At 29.6% G+C, this 16,610-nt stretch overlaps 2 protein-coding genes and 1 long non-coding RNA gene across 3 annotated transcripts; 2 read left to right on the forward strand and 1 right to left on the reverse strand.

Moving 5' to 3' along the window:
• Positions 1-1,605: 1,605 nt before the first annotated feature.
• Positions 1,606-2,552, forward strand: LOC112940500 (uncharacterized). The gene is made up of 2 exons (XR_003244800.2): positions 1,606-1,806; positions 1,959-2,552. It is a non-coding gene; the product is annotated as an uncharacterized lncRNA (long non-coding RNA).
• A 518-nt stretch (positions 2,553-3,070) lies between these two features.
• On the reverse strand, positions 3,071-6,253 carry LOC101250874 (50S ribosomal protein L18, chloroplastic). Its single transcript, NM_001366384.1, has 3 exons — positions 5,994-6,253; positions 4,209-4,370; positions 3,071-3,410 (listed from the first exon to the last, which is right to left on the reverse strand). Exons 1-3 carry the CDS (start codon positions 6,168-6,170, stop codon positions 3,261-3,263), a joined length of 489 nt encoding a protein of 162 aa, NP_001353313.1. The 5' UTR covers positions 6,171-6,253; the 3' UTR covers positions 3,071-3,260.
• A 1,846-nt stretch (positions 6,254-8,099) lies between these two features.
• On the forward strand, positions 8,100-10,185 carry LOC101250584 (late embryogenesis abundant protein D-29). Its single transcript, XM_004252908.4, has 2 exons — positions 8,100-8,482; positions 9,462-10,185. The coding sequence occupies exons 1-2, from the start codon at positions 8,194-8,196 to the stop codon at positions 9,956-9,958; spliced, it is 786 nt and encodes a 261-aa protein (XP_004252956.1). The 5' UTR covers positions 8,100-8,193; the 3' UTR covers positions 9,959-10,185.
• Positions 10,186-16,610: the final 6,425 nt, after the last annotated feature.

The following is a 16,610-nucleotide window of genomic DNA, read 5'->3' on the forward strand; positions in this document are numbered from 1 at the left end:
CGTCAATTATCACTATTAATTAACATTCAACATCAACGTTATTATGTATCGTCAACCATCATTATCAGTCACCACCACAGTTATTATGTATCATTAACCATTAAATATCGTCAATCATTACTATCAACAATTATAATATATCGTCAATCATTACTATTAGTCATGACCGTTTTGTTTATATTAACTTTCTTGTTTTCTCTTCTTGTGGATCCCATTTTCTCCACCAATTGAGCTTAATAAAAGTCAAACTTGAAATTTAAAATTAAAAAAGTAAACCTTTTACCTTAAAATTCGAAACATAAAAACAAGAAGTGTGGCAAAATTATAATAATTTTTTTGATAATATTTTTAATAAGTAACCTAGTAATAAATAGCTAGTTGTGCCCCCAACACACGTCACATATGTTTGCTTCGTTATCGTTAAATAAAAATACCTTGAAATTCGAACTCGTAACATACATCTAACACCTAACACGTATTACATAACACCAACCACATGTTTGTATTTTTACGATAGAACCAAAACCTCTCGACGGTCAAATCGATGATCACATGTCACGTGTTACATTCTTATTAAACCAAAACACACGAAATTTCAACATGTAATGTACATAAATCAAAACATTATAGTCCGAGTTTATACCATGCATGTTTATACACGTCTATCTAACTCACACATACATCGCGTGTTGCATTCTTGCTAAGTACTAAACTAAAATCCTAGAAAAAAATAATTGAATTTATATTATATTAAAGCTATAGAAAAAGTCAAATTAAATAATAATAAAAATTATAATTTGTTAGTTTAATTAGTTATATAACTTTGATAATTGGACTCATCAACTTTACGTCAACGTCATATGCCCAAATTAATGAACTTCACATGGAAGGGGCCATCAATGGAGCGTGAATGCCATGTGCACAAATACTTCTAATCAAATTTAAAATAAAAAGAATGGGGTGTGGGGTGGATGGTGATTATTTTGAGTCGATAATTTATCGAAAACAACATATTTACCCCACAAAGGTAGGAATAGATTTACGTGTAAACCGTCCTTCCTCAACTCCTTTATGAGACTATATCGAGTATGCTGTTGTTATTATTATATAACGCGGTATATTAAAAAAGAGATCAAAAAGGATATATTTTTACCGATTGAAAGTATAATGTGTTAAGTCAATATATCATAAGAAGTCCAAACTCAAAATTTTTGAATAGTTAAAGGATCAAAAATATTACTCTCGCTCTGTCTCAGGCGTTGTTTGAATTTCGATAGTAAATATATAGTTTGTGAATTTGGATATGATTTTCTAACTTTTTTGAAATAAATTTTACATATATGAAGTATTATAAGTCAGAATAATTGATCTTCAAGATGTATAATAAAAATATGATTAACTCATCTGAATATCGAAATTTGAAAAATGTCACGTAAACTTGAACGGAAGTGAAAAAGAGATTACATAATGAAACAGTGCTATTCTCACGGATCTTGCCTGCCTTTTATGGGCAATATAATATCTTTACTTTAAAAAAAATATTGTATTGTATCTATATGTGACACGTAAATTCTATATAAACCAACCAAATTTTGTGTTGTTAGCCAATAGAAATTTAGATATATCACATATAGAATAAGATCATATAGTAAACACAAAAAGAAAATATTTTTTACAATTTCATGGCAACTTATCATCGTGATAGAAAATCTACATCATGGGTTCGAACAATCACTTCTCCATTTAGAAAAGCTCGAACTTTATTCAATCAAGAATCATCGAGGGATAAGAAGTCACATCAAGAAGGTATGTATGTTTACATTTATATAGTAATGTGTTCGATTTTTTATTTCGGTTTTGTGAGTTCGACTAACTCAGACATAAATAACTATGTTAAGACGTAAAAATTATAGTCATTACGATCATGCTAACTTTAAATTCTCGATCAACTTGTTCAGGGCCGGAGAACCATATGGTAAATTTGCAAGTGGAAGTAATGGCTTGTTCATATGATGATGTTCAAGTGATGTGGTCAATTTTAGACTAGTCAAACACAAGAACTTGAACTTTTTTTTTGTTGTTGTTGGACAATATATCAAGTATCAAGAATCAAGCAATTTATGTACATAGTTGCTAGTGTCTTGAAAGGGAGCTTGCTAACAACGATAAATTTGTTTCCGTGTGATTTATACGTCAAGGGTTCAAGCCGTGCAAGTTGATACGACCCTTTTTCTGAATTTTCTGTAAAACGGGATGTTCTGTGTACCGAACTGTCTGTTTTTTTTTTTTTAGTTGCTAATTGTCTCGTGGATGTGGTGTGGCTATACTCTTTGACACCCAAAAGCAAGATTTGGTAAAATTTGTTAATGCTTCTTAGTTTGGTTAGGTAGAAAAAACAAGTGACAAATTGGTTGTTATTCAAGTTATTAACTTGTTTTTTATGCCAATTTGTTCAATCCCTATGATCAATAAATATCATGGAGAGATTTCAATTGTATTTGGATTTGTATTGTAATTTTACAATTAAAGGGTTGTTTTGATTCACAAACAAATTATGCAATAATTGTTTATGTGATGAAATATCAATGATATGGTTATTATGATGTGGTCAAATAATGAAGGAATTATTATGTAATGATTAATGATATTTGAAGAAATTATCATAATAGACATTCTTCTTTCATATTTTATTTTCACATACAGATTCTTGCATAAATTGATAGATATATTATTTAATAATGTCAACCAAACACTGAATTGGCTATTTAGATACTATTTTTCTGATATATATGATCAACCAAACATTGCATTATATAACAATTATTGTTTCATAGTCAACCAGAAATACACCTGAACTGTCATTTTTTGCGACTTTCACACTACCATAGATTAGTTGTGTGCTTTTTCTATCTGAAATATCACCATCTATTCAGCTGAATGTGTTTTAATACATAAATGGTGATCTTTCAAGTACGAAGACGGACCAATTGGTGATAGTTAAAGTAAATAAAGGGAACGACCAATAATGAGTGTAAAACTCGCGAAAAAATAATAGTTAGACCATTATCTTGTTGTTTTAGTTAAAAAATTTGATGAAGAAAGGAATCAAAGTTCTCATCTAAGACAAAAATTGCAGATCATACATTTAAAACTCCAGTTCATCTCTCTTGTTAGTCATGAGTTTTACAAACTGGAACAAATAGGAAGATTGGAAAAGGACATTTGCACAACAAAAAATTAGGAACAACGAAAACCGCTTTCTAAAACTGAAGGCCGTGTTCTCGTGCAGCATCTGCAAGAGCTTCTATCCTTCCGTGGTAAGGATAACCTCCGCGATCAAAGGCTACTTTCGTGATCCCTTTCTCTAGACACGCCTTAGCTATGACTTCCCCTACTTTCTTTGCCACTTCCTGCAAACAAAAGGTTGTTATGATAGAGCCTACTGTTAACTAACAGCATAACAAGTATTCAAGAAACTGTATTGATGCAAGAAAATTGCCAGGGGAATCACATATCCACGCTCTCTTTGCTGTTTGCTGTTTCTTAGTTCATTTAATCATTTCCGTCTGGAAGAATGGTTGCGATATGCCTCAGAGGTTCAGAAAAGAGATGCAATTAGAAAATCAACAAAATCCTCATAAGATCTTCCTATCAATGCTGCAACTGACCACATCATGTGATGATAGTTCATATATGTTTTATGGCGTAATATCTAATAGCATCAACACGATTCTAATAGGTGGAAAGAACTCCATCATGAACATAGCAAAGCGTATGTATACATCGGAGAGATAATGCAAATGTTATTACGTGTGCCACGAAAGAGCAATCAAGAGATGATAACCAAGACAAACGGTGCCAAATACTGTTTGATATAACACATTTCAGCTCAAGCTATATAGGAACATAAAGTGTGACGGGGGCTAAATAATGTGAAGTTACATTCACGAGGGTAGGTGTACTTCAATTGATCAGTATTGCAGCTATTAAAGGTTGGGTGACGCATGGAGCCTCGGGGAATTCGAAGCACAAGAGCAACAATTTCAGTCGACCTACTCAACAAAGATTACAATAATATCTGCTTACCTTTGCAGGGAAATACAAAAACTGGATAATGAGGACCCAACAACTCAACTCATTAACTTTGCTAATCATTACTCCTAAAAAAGGTCTTAAACCCTTTTGAGAAAATATATTTGAGAACTTACTGCAGTGGGACCAGCAGAGTAGTCGAATTCCTCAGAGATTGGTTTCTGCATCGTTGAAGCTGAAGCCAGTGTGTGCATCTTGGAGTCATCAATAACTTGAACATAAATATGCTTGTTGGAACGGAAGACACACATTCTTGGTCTTTCAGGTGTCCCTTCAACCTGAAAGTCAAAAAATGTGTTGTAGAATCGACTGTTAATGATATATGCACCTTTAAGATTCTTTTGAGAACGGTAACAACGAATTCACCTTTAATATATATGCAATAGAATTCATGAATTTACATAAATAAAAAACGAACCAGAAAGCATATAACAGTAAACATTAAAGAGGATCCATCTATCCCCTCTGCCCATAATCTATGGTAAAGAAGGCGCTTACAGTGGAATTCTTAGAAGGAGGTCAATCTAACATATTCCTAAAAGTTCTAGAAAGGTTATCAATTTTTCTTTCCCCTCCTAGTCACATTTTTGGGTTTCAATCTCAACACAATGCTCTATTTACTTCTCTCCTTTCCTCATGGTTTTTGTTTGCTCTGCTAGTTAAATAGCTCTACCGTGCAGCAAATACATTATTTGGGACTTGTGATTTGTACAACTGTAAATTCACGGAGAACAAATTCAAGACCCCAAGAAGAGATAGCACTGCCACATAGTGGTAAACAGGTTTAACCTTAATGAAAACGACTACAACTACGCCTCAACCCCTAGCAAGTTGCGGTTGGCTACATGAATTCCCACGGACCATATCACTCCGTTTAAGCGAAAACAAGATTAACCTTATTCCCCAAAAAAACAATTGAAAAAGGTGACCTTTTCCATTTCCGCAGCTAGTTAAATACCTCCACTATACAACAACATCATTTGGGACTTGGGAGTACAACTCTCAATGCATAGATCACAAATTCAAGACACCAAGAAGAGATCGTATCCTCACATTTTGGTAATAAGATTAACCTCGATGATAAGACTACTACAACTATGCCTCAACCCCAAGCAAGTGTGGATGGTTATAGGAATTCACACTAACCATGTCAACCCCATATAAGCGAAAACAAGATTGTTACCCCGACAAAAGCAAAACTGAAAAAGGCGGGTCTTTTTGGTTACCTCAGCCAGTAAAGTACCTTCATTTAACCACAAATTCAGGACCCCAAGAAGAGATTGCATTGCCAATTGGTAAACAAGATTAACCTTAACAACGACTACTCTGCCACAAGCAAGTTGAAGCCGGCTATATGAATTCTCATTTACCATGTTGCCCCATTTAAGCAAAAGACAAGACTAACCAAACCAAAAGAGAACCCCCAATCGAAAAAGGTGGCTTTTTTCGTTTCCTCTACTAGTTAAATACCTCCATAATACCACAAATTCATTATTAAAGACTTCAACTTTATTCAACCCACCAACAAATTTCATTGCCACATGTTGGTAGAAACAAGATTAGTTCAACTGACATAGCTACATTAAACCGTGAATTCACAACCCAGAATGCTTAAACCTCAAACTCAAAACCCCACAAACAGATATCATTGCCCCATGTCACTAAAAAACAAGATTAACCCAATTGACATAGCTCCATTACACCACCAATTCACACCCCAGAATGCTTAAAACTCAAACTCAAAACCCCACAAACAGATATCATTGCCCCCATATCACTAAAAAACAAGATTAACCCAATTGACTTAGCTACATTACACCACGAATTCACAACCCAGAATGCATAAACATCAAATTCAAGACCCCAATAATCCAAAAAACAACACTGTAAATAGAATTTACCTTCTTGCGAATACGAATATGTCGAGCAGTTCTGTCCTCCCTTCTTGTTTTGGCCTTAGCTTCAACTGTAAGAACCCTAATTGGTGTCACCAATTTGGGACGAAATTGAAAATCAATCTTCTTGCTATCACCACAAGCGTTGTGAAGAAACGAAAGTGAAAATGAAGCACAAGACATGGCTTCTCTTCTTCTTCTTCTTCTTCTTCAAAGAGTGTCACTGTATTTTCTTCTTTTGAATTTTTTTTTGAAGATAATAAAAAGGATAAGATAAGAGGGAGAATGAGTTTATATATGAAATTAAAAAAAAATAAATGATGATAATAATTTTTTGTACTAATTTAAATAAAAGTATTTATTAATATTGAATATTAAACATATTTATAATATATAGCTCAAAAATAAATATAACACCTTGTTTTCGTTTGTCAGTTTAAATATAATATTTATTTTGATTATTATTTTAATTTTATTATATCATATCGTTTAAAATTTATTGTGATAAAATAACGACGAAGAAATTCATTTTATGTAACAACCAATTTGGTGTAATCATATTGTTATTTATATATATATTTTAATATTTTCTACTCATTTTACGTATTATTTCATAAATTTAAGAATTACTTACCCTATTATTTTTTTATATACTTTAGGTATCACATAGTTTTAATATGAATTTACAATCTACCTCTCTTTAGTTTGTAATTGCATAGATTTCTTAAAAAATAACACAAATCGAATACGTAAAATGTAGCTCAGATACATTAAAGAGTATCTTGAATACATTATAACATTAACAAGATACATAATATGTAGTTTGAATTATTAAAAATTAACTCCGATATATTAAAAATCTAGCTCAAATACATTATAAAATAAATCAAGAATAAATATGTAACTCAAATAAATTTTATACTGACTCAATATATTAATATGTAAATCGAATATATTAAAAAAAAATTAAAAATTTATTGAAATAGATGGAGATATTATTGAAAAGAATAAATTTCACACTGCTGCCTGCTCTCTCCTTCTTCGACATTTCTCAACCCTTCCCACCATACCTGAACATCGACTAAAGTCTCGTATCACAAACTATTCATATATTATATACTTTAATAAAATAATATAATATAATAATACTTTTATAAAACAATACGATATAATATAATAAGGCAACTTTTACATATAGCAAATAAAAAATTTATATTTATATGCTACAGCAGAGTTTGTATAATTGTGCTTCATATCAAACATAAAACTGTATAATTCGCTATACATATACAATTGTATAATTCGCTGTCTATTTCGCTGCAATATTTGTGTAAAATTTGCTTTGCATACAATTGAATCGAAGTAAAATGTACGTATATTGCATAATTACAAGTGTATATGAAGAAGATATATGTTTTTCTCTCGCTTTATACAAAAACAGAAACACAATTTATACACTTCTGTTGTATAAAGCGAGAGAAAATTGTATTTCACTGCAATTATATAATTCGCAATTGTATAATTCGTTGGCCTTTTTTCACTGTATATATTTGTATAGAATTTGTATTTGTCTACAATTGAATTGAAGTAAAATGTTTGTAAATTGTAATAATTAAGTGTATAACACGAAGATATATGTTTTTGCATGTGTATATACAATTTTATCTCGCTTTATACAAAACATAAACATAATTTATACACTTCTGTGTATAAAGCGAAAGGCGAGCAAGGGAGAGTGGCGAGCGAGATTTTTGAAAAAAAACGACTGACAAATTTTGACAAACATTTATTATGAAGCACAGTTAAATTAAATCATAATTACACTATTTATTTTAATCTATTAATTTACTATTATATACGATTATCCCAATACAATATCACCTAATCTCAAACAACCATCCAAACACAGTGCAAAGGGTAAGGGTAAACATAGGCACAAAGAACAAAAATAATGCTATCCAAAAAGCCAACAAAAAATAAAAATTTGATATTGAATGACACGTATAGCCCATATATTGACTATACTCTTTTGCAAAAACACAAAAAGATGACACGTATACCCACGTATAATGCCACATGTCTACTAACCATATCACAACTCTTCTTATATATATCTCAACAAAACAATTCCACACAAAAATCACATATTTTTCAAATACAAATACAATTCACATTAGGTTGATTTTGTGTGTAGTAAAACAATAGTATGGGTTCAAAAGAGTTGATTTGTGTGTTGTTACTTGTGGTGTTATGTTTGTTTAATTTTAGTAGTAGTTGTAAAGAAAAACATGGTGATGAAGTTGTTGTTGAACAACAAATTAGTAAAGAAAATGAAAATTCAGAGTCATCATCATGGGCAGGATGGGCTAAAAAGATTTCAGAAGGACTTGGTTTGAAATCTAATGATCATGATGATTCAAGTGTTAAATATGCTTCTGATTCAACTATGGATGCTGCTAAGAATGCTAAAGATAAGATTACTGATACTGCTTCAGGTTAGTACTTTGCTTTCTTTTATACGTTCTCTGCAGCGCTGCAGAGTCAGAATTTTAAGTTTATGAATTCAGAGTTTGTGTAGTTTTCTGGTGTACATGTTGAAGTAACCAAATGTTATTTGTTATTATATACTCCTTCTTTCATATATTTTGTTGTTTTAATGTATGCTAGTCTATCGTTGCTCATTTTGAACTCGTGATCGAGAAAGATGTACGGTTCAATGAGGTTACTATGAAATATTCACTTACGAGAGTGGTGGTGTTGGTTCTTTTATGGCAAAACATGATCCTTAATTTGGCGTCAATGAATAATTATGCCCTTTTTAACTTTGAATAATATGATCCTTAATTTAGTGTCGATGAACGATTATGCTCTTGAAATATGAATAATATGACTCTTAATCTGGCGGCAATGAATAATTATGCCCTTTAAAATAACATGAATCTAAATTTAGCGTCAATGAACGATTATGCCCTTGAAATATAAATAACATGAATCTAAATTTAGCGTCAATGAACAATTATGTCCTTGCAATATGAATATGCATAAGTAGATAATTAAACAAGTATGACACAAGTCTTTTACGTGTGTATAATACACCTAAGATGTTAGGTAGGGTGTCAGGCAGGATGAATACGTTTATTGGTTCAATTTTATACATATTCAAGTGGATATACTTGTATAGTCGTCAATTATTGACGAAATTTCAAGGGCTAGTTGTTCAGGTGAACGGTCTTATCAATACCTAAATGTATGAACTCCCTAAGAATTTTAATTGCACTCATATACATTACCCTAGGCACACTCGCATTTAGGTGAGACACGAGCTCGTGGCCTGAGGCCTCGAGTTTGTGCCATTCAAAGCTCGAGGCCTAACCATTAGGCCACGAGCCTAGCGAACATCAAGTGGACAATCACTTTGACGCGTAAGTAGCTGGTGCCCTTTGAGATGATAGTTATTTGAATTTGCATTGTCAGGGACCGGACAATACGTAGCAGGGAATCTGAAGAACGCAGCGGAAGAAGTGAAAAACAAAGCACACGAAACAGGTGAAGAAGCGAAAAACAGAGCATACGAGACTGCGGAAGCAGCAAAACAAAAAGCATCTGAGAAATCAGAGGAAGCCTACTCAAAAGCAGGGGAAGCAAAAGAAAAAGCCTACTCAGAAGCGGAGAAGGCGAAAGATAAGGCCTGTTCAGACGCTGAAAAGGCGAAACACGCCACCTCCGAGAAAGCACAAGAAGCTTACCATAAAACAGGGGAAGCAAAGCAAAAAGCCGCGGAGAAAACAGAGGAAGCGAAGGGGAAAATGAAGGAAAAGGCAGAGGAACATGTAAATTGGGCGAAAGAAGGATACGAAACCGCGAAAAACAAAGCGGGAGAGACATTGGAGAGAGCCAAAGAAAGTGTAGCTTCAAATTTGGAATCAGCTAAGGAGAAAGTAAAAGGGAAAAATAGAGATGAAGAGTTATGATCAACTGTGCAGACTCCCTACTTTCAACGTCACGTCGTGTTGGATAGTTACTTACTACACGTAATGTTTGATATTTTTGAAGAGTTCGAGTTTGTCTTGCTATATGTTTGTATTTTGTGGAGTATCATAGGTTTTATATATGTAATAAGTAAACCAGAAAGCTGTTGTTTTTTGTTTGTTTTGTGTATAACTGGACTCTTTCTTTTATAACAGTATGTTTGGCCTTAGTTTACTTTATCTTTGGGTGATAAAGCTAAGCGGCCGAGTGGCTTTGCTGTTTTGATTCACTGAGATTCAGTTATTTGTCGCTTGATTTAGTCATAACGATAGAATATTACGGAATTTTTGAAGCTCGAGGTGGATATTAGTTCTATAAATATTAATCTATAGTATAGAGAATGATACATTATTTAGTAATTGAAACTTATCCATGCAACAAAGAGATCTATTTGTGACTTGTGATCCATATCTCATAATATTTAATTCTATCCCAAAATTAGATTTTTTTGAAGATCTTTGTTTTATTTATTTTTTTAGTGAAATTTAACTAGTGGTTGAGATCCCATTATATATACATATATATTTTTTAAAATGGTAGTTACATTTAGATAGGGACCCAATACAAATCCCCCCCCCCCACCTCTCTCTCTCTCTCGATATTTGCTATTCATTTTGTGGTTGGACTAATTCGGATTTGCATAAGAAGATCTTACTTTGAAGAATAAGACACTCTATATCAAAGCTGATTTCGTTCAGAATTTAAATTCGAGATCTCTAATTATACAAAAGGGACAGTTTTTGGGTGACCAGTTCCCTTCGGTCAAGTTTATGTGTGTATTTAATTACTCCCTTTAATGTATAATGGCTGAGAGGAAATTGGTAAGTTTCACTATCAAATAAAACAATAGAGTCCGTCTTGATATTTTCATCAAATTATATAAATTTTAACGATAAACTGAAGTGATGAATAAGTCATTTCGTACAAATTATAGATTCAGTAGATCGAATTGAACACTCCGTATCGAATGAATTTCAAAAAATACCTTTTGGCCACTAACTTTGATAGTAATTGAATATGCATGATCTTTTATCTCGTATATAGTTTCTCTTGATATTATACAAAGACGACTTTTGAAAATTACATGGCCCCTTGATTATAAATTATTGAATAGAATTTTGTTTATATTTTTTATCTTTTGGGCTTCTTAGGAGAAATATACTACGTTGATATAAGCAGGTATTTCAATAATGTGAATAACTGTCATTTAAGATCAAAAGTTACATTTTATATATTTTTAATTTACAAGCATATAAGATCTACTTTTATTTTTTTTTTACTTTTTAAACCTTCATAACAAAATAAAATCAGACAAATAAATTAAAATGACGAAAGTTTGGTGCCTCCGTGGTCACCCATCTTTTTCCCATTTTGTGGTTTAAATGAGATTTGAATAATTGAAAAAAAAAAAAAGAAGATAGTAGTTGGATCTTAGAACATGAGCATGGGACTAATTCTATAGATAATATCACTTTATTATTATTATTATTTTATCGATATCACATCGCATGGTGTCCATTTATTTAAGCAAAAATGATTTTTTATTAAGTTTTTTCATTCACATTCACAAGTCAGATAGATTCACAATTTAATTTTATTGGTGAGACATTAATTCATTAAATGTTTGAGTCGCTGGATTTAAAATTTAATCAGGAAAAAGGTTTGAATATGTCATTAAACTTTGAGAAAAGACTTATTAAGTCATTCATTAAAAGTTCGGCTCATTCATAATTAATGTATGAATGCTCGCTCTCTCAAACGAAAATGATATAGATAAAATAATTTTTTAATGGATTACATAAATAAGTCTTTTTTTAAAATTCAATCGTATATTTGAGCATTTTCTCGTTTAATAAATTACTTGAAAATAAAAATACGACGATATTTATTTAATGACATCTGAAATAAATAAAGTGATATGGATATATAATTTTATTGACCCTATATAATGACATGCAACTCGTTCGATTCCACAAAATTATATGTGCTCCACCATTCTTTATTTTCTTCGCTTACTTTTTTTTCTTTGGATATTAGACGTTCGCTTTCAGGTTGAGCTGTCAGGATCGAAGAAGCATAATGATTCATTCTTGAAATTATCGTTTTTAAATGTAAAGAGTTGAATCGAGCTCCTTGTTAATGTAACTAATAATATATTTAATAAAATTTCACAAAAATAAAATATATCTGATTTTTTTAAGGAACACTAAAGCAATAAAATTTGCAATTATCCATTCTTTTTAGTTTATCCTTGAAAATTAAGGAAAATAACAATTTTAATTCCTATATTTATGCATAAATCCGATTTTAATCCTTTGCATTACTTAACTATGCACATTTAACTTTCAATTATCTGAAATGTTATGAATAATTAAAGCTTAAATGTGCATAGTCATATAACATAAATATTGAAATTATGTAATAATACAAGGGTTAAAATTGCAAGATCTAATTTTTATATAATATTAAATTTCTATTAATTTTATTTTAGAGCATGAATTTTTTAAAATTTTTTAAAAAAAATCTTAACTCTACGCCAATATTTTTACAACTTGCAAGCAAAGTACCAAAAAGAAATGGCTTCAATATTACACCAACTTTTATTGCTTACTAAATGAATCTTAATCTCATTAATTAAGAAATAAGTAATAATATTAAGCAATACAGTAAATCAATTACAGAGACATTCATTAAGTAGCTTAATTAGTTGCTTATTAATTAAAAAAAAGATATTTTTTCCATGTGCAAATACTTTATGGACAAATCTATCCAATTCATATTAATTAGTCTATATATAGCACATACATAGATACAATATCTTCATTCACACTCCCTCCGTCCGAAAATGTTTGTCACGTTACACTTATCAAAAGTTAATTTGACTATTTTTCAAAGGTAAATTAGACCACATTAATTCGATATTTTTTTTTAAAAAAATAGATATTCTAAAACTATATAAAAAGCACTATAAATTACAATTTTTTGTATATTAATATGATAAAAAATGCATCTTAAAATGTTAATTAAAGTTTTTATAGTTTAACTCTAAAAATAAAAACTATGACAAACAATACCGAACGAAGATAGTATAATTAATAGGGATAACAAAATATTAACAGGTTAAGTGCAACTCTGTCATGTTCCACTGTGTCTTATTGTCATTTTCACGTATAATTGTCGTATTTTATTTTTCAAAAATCAAATGAAGTGAACTTTGATTATAATAATAATAATAACAATAAAAAACTCTTTGACTCAAAAAATGTAATCAAAGCAAATCACAACATGTGAACTTTAAATAGTATTTTAAGAGTATATTTGCAAACTTAACGAAAAATACGGAAAATTACAATTCTTCTATATCAATTTGAAGATAAAATATATATATATTTGGCTATCGAAAACTGAAATATAACAAGTGTTTTGGGACGAAAGTTTATTTGTAGGAGTCGATATAGTGTACAAATTGTTAGTTCATCTCAAACATGTTAAATATATATCTATTTGTGTTTGATTATTAAATAATTAGTCATATATTTCAAATTTGATAAATCGGATGAAAATCGATATACCTCAAACACAAATTCATAAATTTTAAATTCAAAATTTGATTTTATATAACATCATTTGATGAATGTGTCCCACTCCTCAATTTTAATGTAATAATTGGTATGTGCCATTATATATCAAATTAAAAGATAGAGTAAAAGTATTAGTGAAATCATTTTGGCCCATGCTTGCTTTATAAGGTTGTTATTGTGTCCACAAAAAAAAAAGAGTTAAATATATTTATTTTCTTAAAATATCAAATATTTTGAAATAAATTCAATTTACAAAATCAACAAGTGTTTGGGATCGAAGGGAGTAGGTAATTAGTCATTATTAAACATATAATCGATCATGTATAGTAGCGTTTACAGTATTTTTTTTTATAGATATGTGTATGTGGAGTTTAGAACATTTAATCAAGAACGTCTTAATCTAAATACATTATAAACATGCTATTGTCTCAAACTTCCGCGGCCTAAAAGGCTATAGTCCCTACCAAAACCGTCATTGGTAGAAACTATTTTTTTGTCCAATACAAAATTAAATATAAGAAAATATTATTTAGAAAAAGAAATTCCGTTTATTATTAGTTTGAATTTGAAAAATAATTTTTATGCAAATTTTGCACACGAAATTTTTGTTAAGAAGCTGGCCACAAAAGGATACCTCATATAGTGTTTATAGTTAAATAAATTAAATATAACACGTAAGTAAATTAGAAAATAAAGTAATGAGATATTTTTATAGTCGTTTTCTTCCATTTTATTGTAATTAATTGTGCTATATAATATAGGAGTCATTTTCTCCATTAATATGTCCAAATATTATATCACTTTTTTTTAAATCTAATTTGAAATTCGATTTTAAATTCGTGTGTTGCAAGATCCACTTCTAAACGATATTTTCAATAACTTTTTTAATTATTTTCAGAACTTGTACCAAAAATCTCCAGTTAAAATAACTTCATACAACAAGATAATTACTCTTATTTTATTCCCACCTGGTATTAATTTTGAGGCTCTTGAAATTAAAATAAAAAATCTATCTTTATCGATAAAATGACAATTTCTACTAAAAATTACTCGATTTAAAGAGCTATAATCCTCAACCTAATTTAATTTCTTTAAATGATTTGAGATATTTTTTTAGTATTAATAAATATTTTCAGTCACTATCAATTAATAAATATATACTAGTAATATCTAAGCTAGATATATATTCATTTATTAATATTAATATTTAACCAAATATTGTCATATAAAATGATATTTTATCAACATAAAATTTCCTTTTCATTAAAAATATGCGGAAAATAGCATGTAGGGTCGTGATGTCATTGCATTGATAACAAAAATTCAAAAAAAATACTAACAATTTGACTTTATTTTATAAAAAAAACAAAGGGAAAAAATTGTCAAGATTCATAATAGTTTATTCATGGCCACATGTTTCATGTTTTATGTTTCATTTCTAAAAATAGTTCTTGACGATAATATTGTATCTAATACGAGATGATAAAAATTAGAGCTTTATCGATTGATAAATCGTAGATTAATTAAAATTATTTGTCATTTTAAAAGTTTTAAATAAAATAAAGTTTTTATTTTTTTATTTTATTATTATTATTATAATTATTCTTGAAGATTATAAACACGTCAATAGAGTGGAAACAATTAATAAAGAAAGAATATATATTATTCAGACGTAAGAGTAAAATAGTCATAATTTTCCCTAATTAATAATTATTTATTAAGAAGCGTGTAAAAATGAAATACGATAATTAATTTAAAACAAATAAAATATATGCTAATGAATAGTAAGAATAGTACAAACTATTTGGCTACGTACCGCCACTTTTCCTTGACTTGACCATTTATTTCCCCATGAGTTGTTAGAAATTTTCTACATTATCATCAATCGTCAATCGATGTGATGAAATAAGTGAATTTTTTTTTTAATTAAAGGCCTCAAAAATGAGTCTTGAATATGGACTTCATAGAAAACACTTTTTTTATTAGTAGAATCTTACGTAGCGTGAATTTAAAATAATTAGATTCCAGTACGAATCCTTAAATAAAGCCTCATATAAATATGACAAAACATCTATATATATAATATATAAAAATGTGTGTGCACAAATGTCATATATATGAGAAAAAAAATTATATTTATTTACTACAATTACATTTATTTTTTAAAAAATATTTATTTATAACTTTTAAGGAGAAGTTATCTCAGAATCAAATTAATTGGCACGAAAAAAGTCATGTGTTATTAATATAGTTAGTAGTATATATCCTCATTCCTAATAATCAGCATTCTAGAAGTATTTATTGTTAAAAAATAACATTAAATTTTGAGAGTTTAAATTTTAGACTCATTTTATGAAATTTTTAGTGTTTCAATTCTATAGCCATAACATTAGGTTATATCCATAGGGATAAAGGTGTGGTCCAAATGACATTGAGTAAAAATAAATAAATTAGTGTATTGCGTTACGTATAAGATCGAAATTCGTAGTTTGATTCTTAATAATTTTTTAATATTCTTTATTACTAGGTCCATATTGATTATGAATATTGTGCATGATCATTAAAGAAATATATATTGTATTTATTATAGTTTATTCCTTACCCATTATTGTATTGTGTAAGATGAGGCTTTTTATAGTATCAATAAAAGTTTGATAAAATGATAAGTATGGTATTTTTAATCGAGCATAAATTAAACAGATTTAACCTGACAAAGTACATAACAATTTAGACAAATTTCACATAAAGCATATCTCAAATTCGCTAAATACATGCGGTTTTTTTGCTCGATGTAGTACCACAACCTAAATGACAAATAAAAAAAATACTAATTTATATCATGAATATAGATTTTTTTTTATTTTCCACAATGATGTTCAGAGTCTGTATTCGAGGTTGTGCTAAATTCAAATCACACATATTCGGGAGTATAGCGCTTCTAATAAATTTTTCTCCATACCCATCTCGGAGACTTCTGGTTTAGGATTAGCAGTCCCATTACTATATTAAAACT

This window comes from Solanum lycopersicum, chromosome 12 (genome assembly GCF_036512215.1).
Source record: "Solanum lycopersicum chromosome 12, SLM_r2.1".
Lineage (NCBI taxonomy): Eukaryota > Viridiplantae > Streptophyta > Magnoliopsida > Solanales > Solanaceae > Solanum > Solanum lycopersicum.

Bases quoted from the DNA above. Each gene is read 5' to 3' on its own strand.
- LOC101250874 (NM_001366384.1), bottom strand. From the start codon at position 6,170: ATGTCTTGTGCTTCATTTTCACTTTCGTTTCTTCACAACGCTTGTGGT. The intron at 4,371-5,993 runs GTAAATTCTATT...TTTGACTTTCAG, and splicing joins ATATTCGTATTCGCAAGAAG to GTTGAAGGGACACCTGAAAG. The intron at 3,411-4,208 runs GTAAGTTCTCAA...TTTTGTTTGCAG, and splicing joins ACTCTGCTGGTCCCACTGCA to GAAGTGGCAAAGAAAGTAGG.
- LOC101250584 (XM_004252908.4), top strand. From the start codon at position 8,194: ATGGGTTCAAAAGAGTTGATTTGTGTGTTGTTACTTGTGGTGTTATGT. The intron at 8,483-9,461 runs GTTAGTACTTTG...TTGCATTGTCAG, and splicing joins GATTACTGATACTGCTTCAG to GGACCGGACAATACGTAGCA.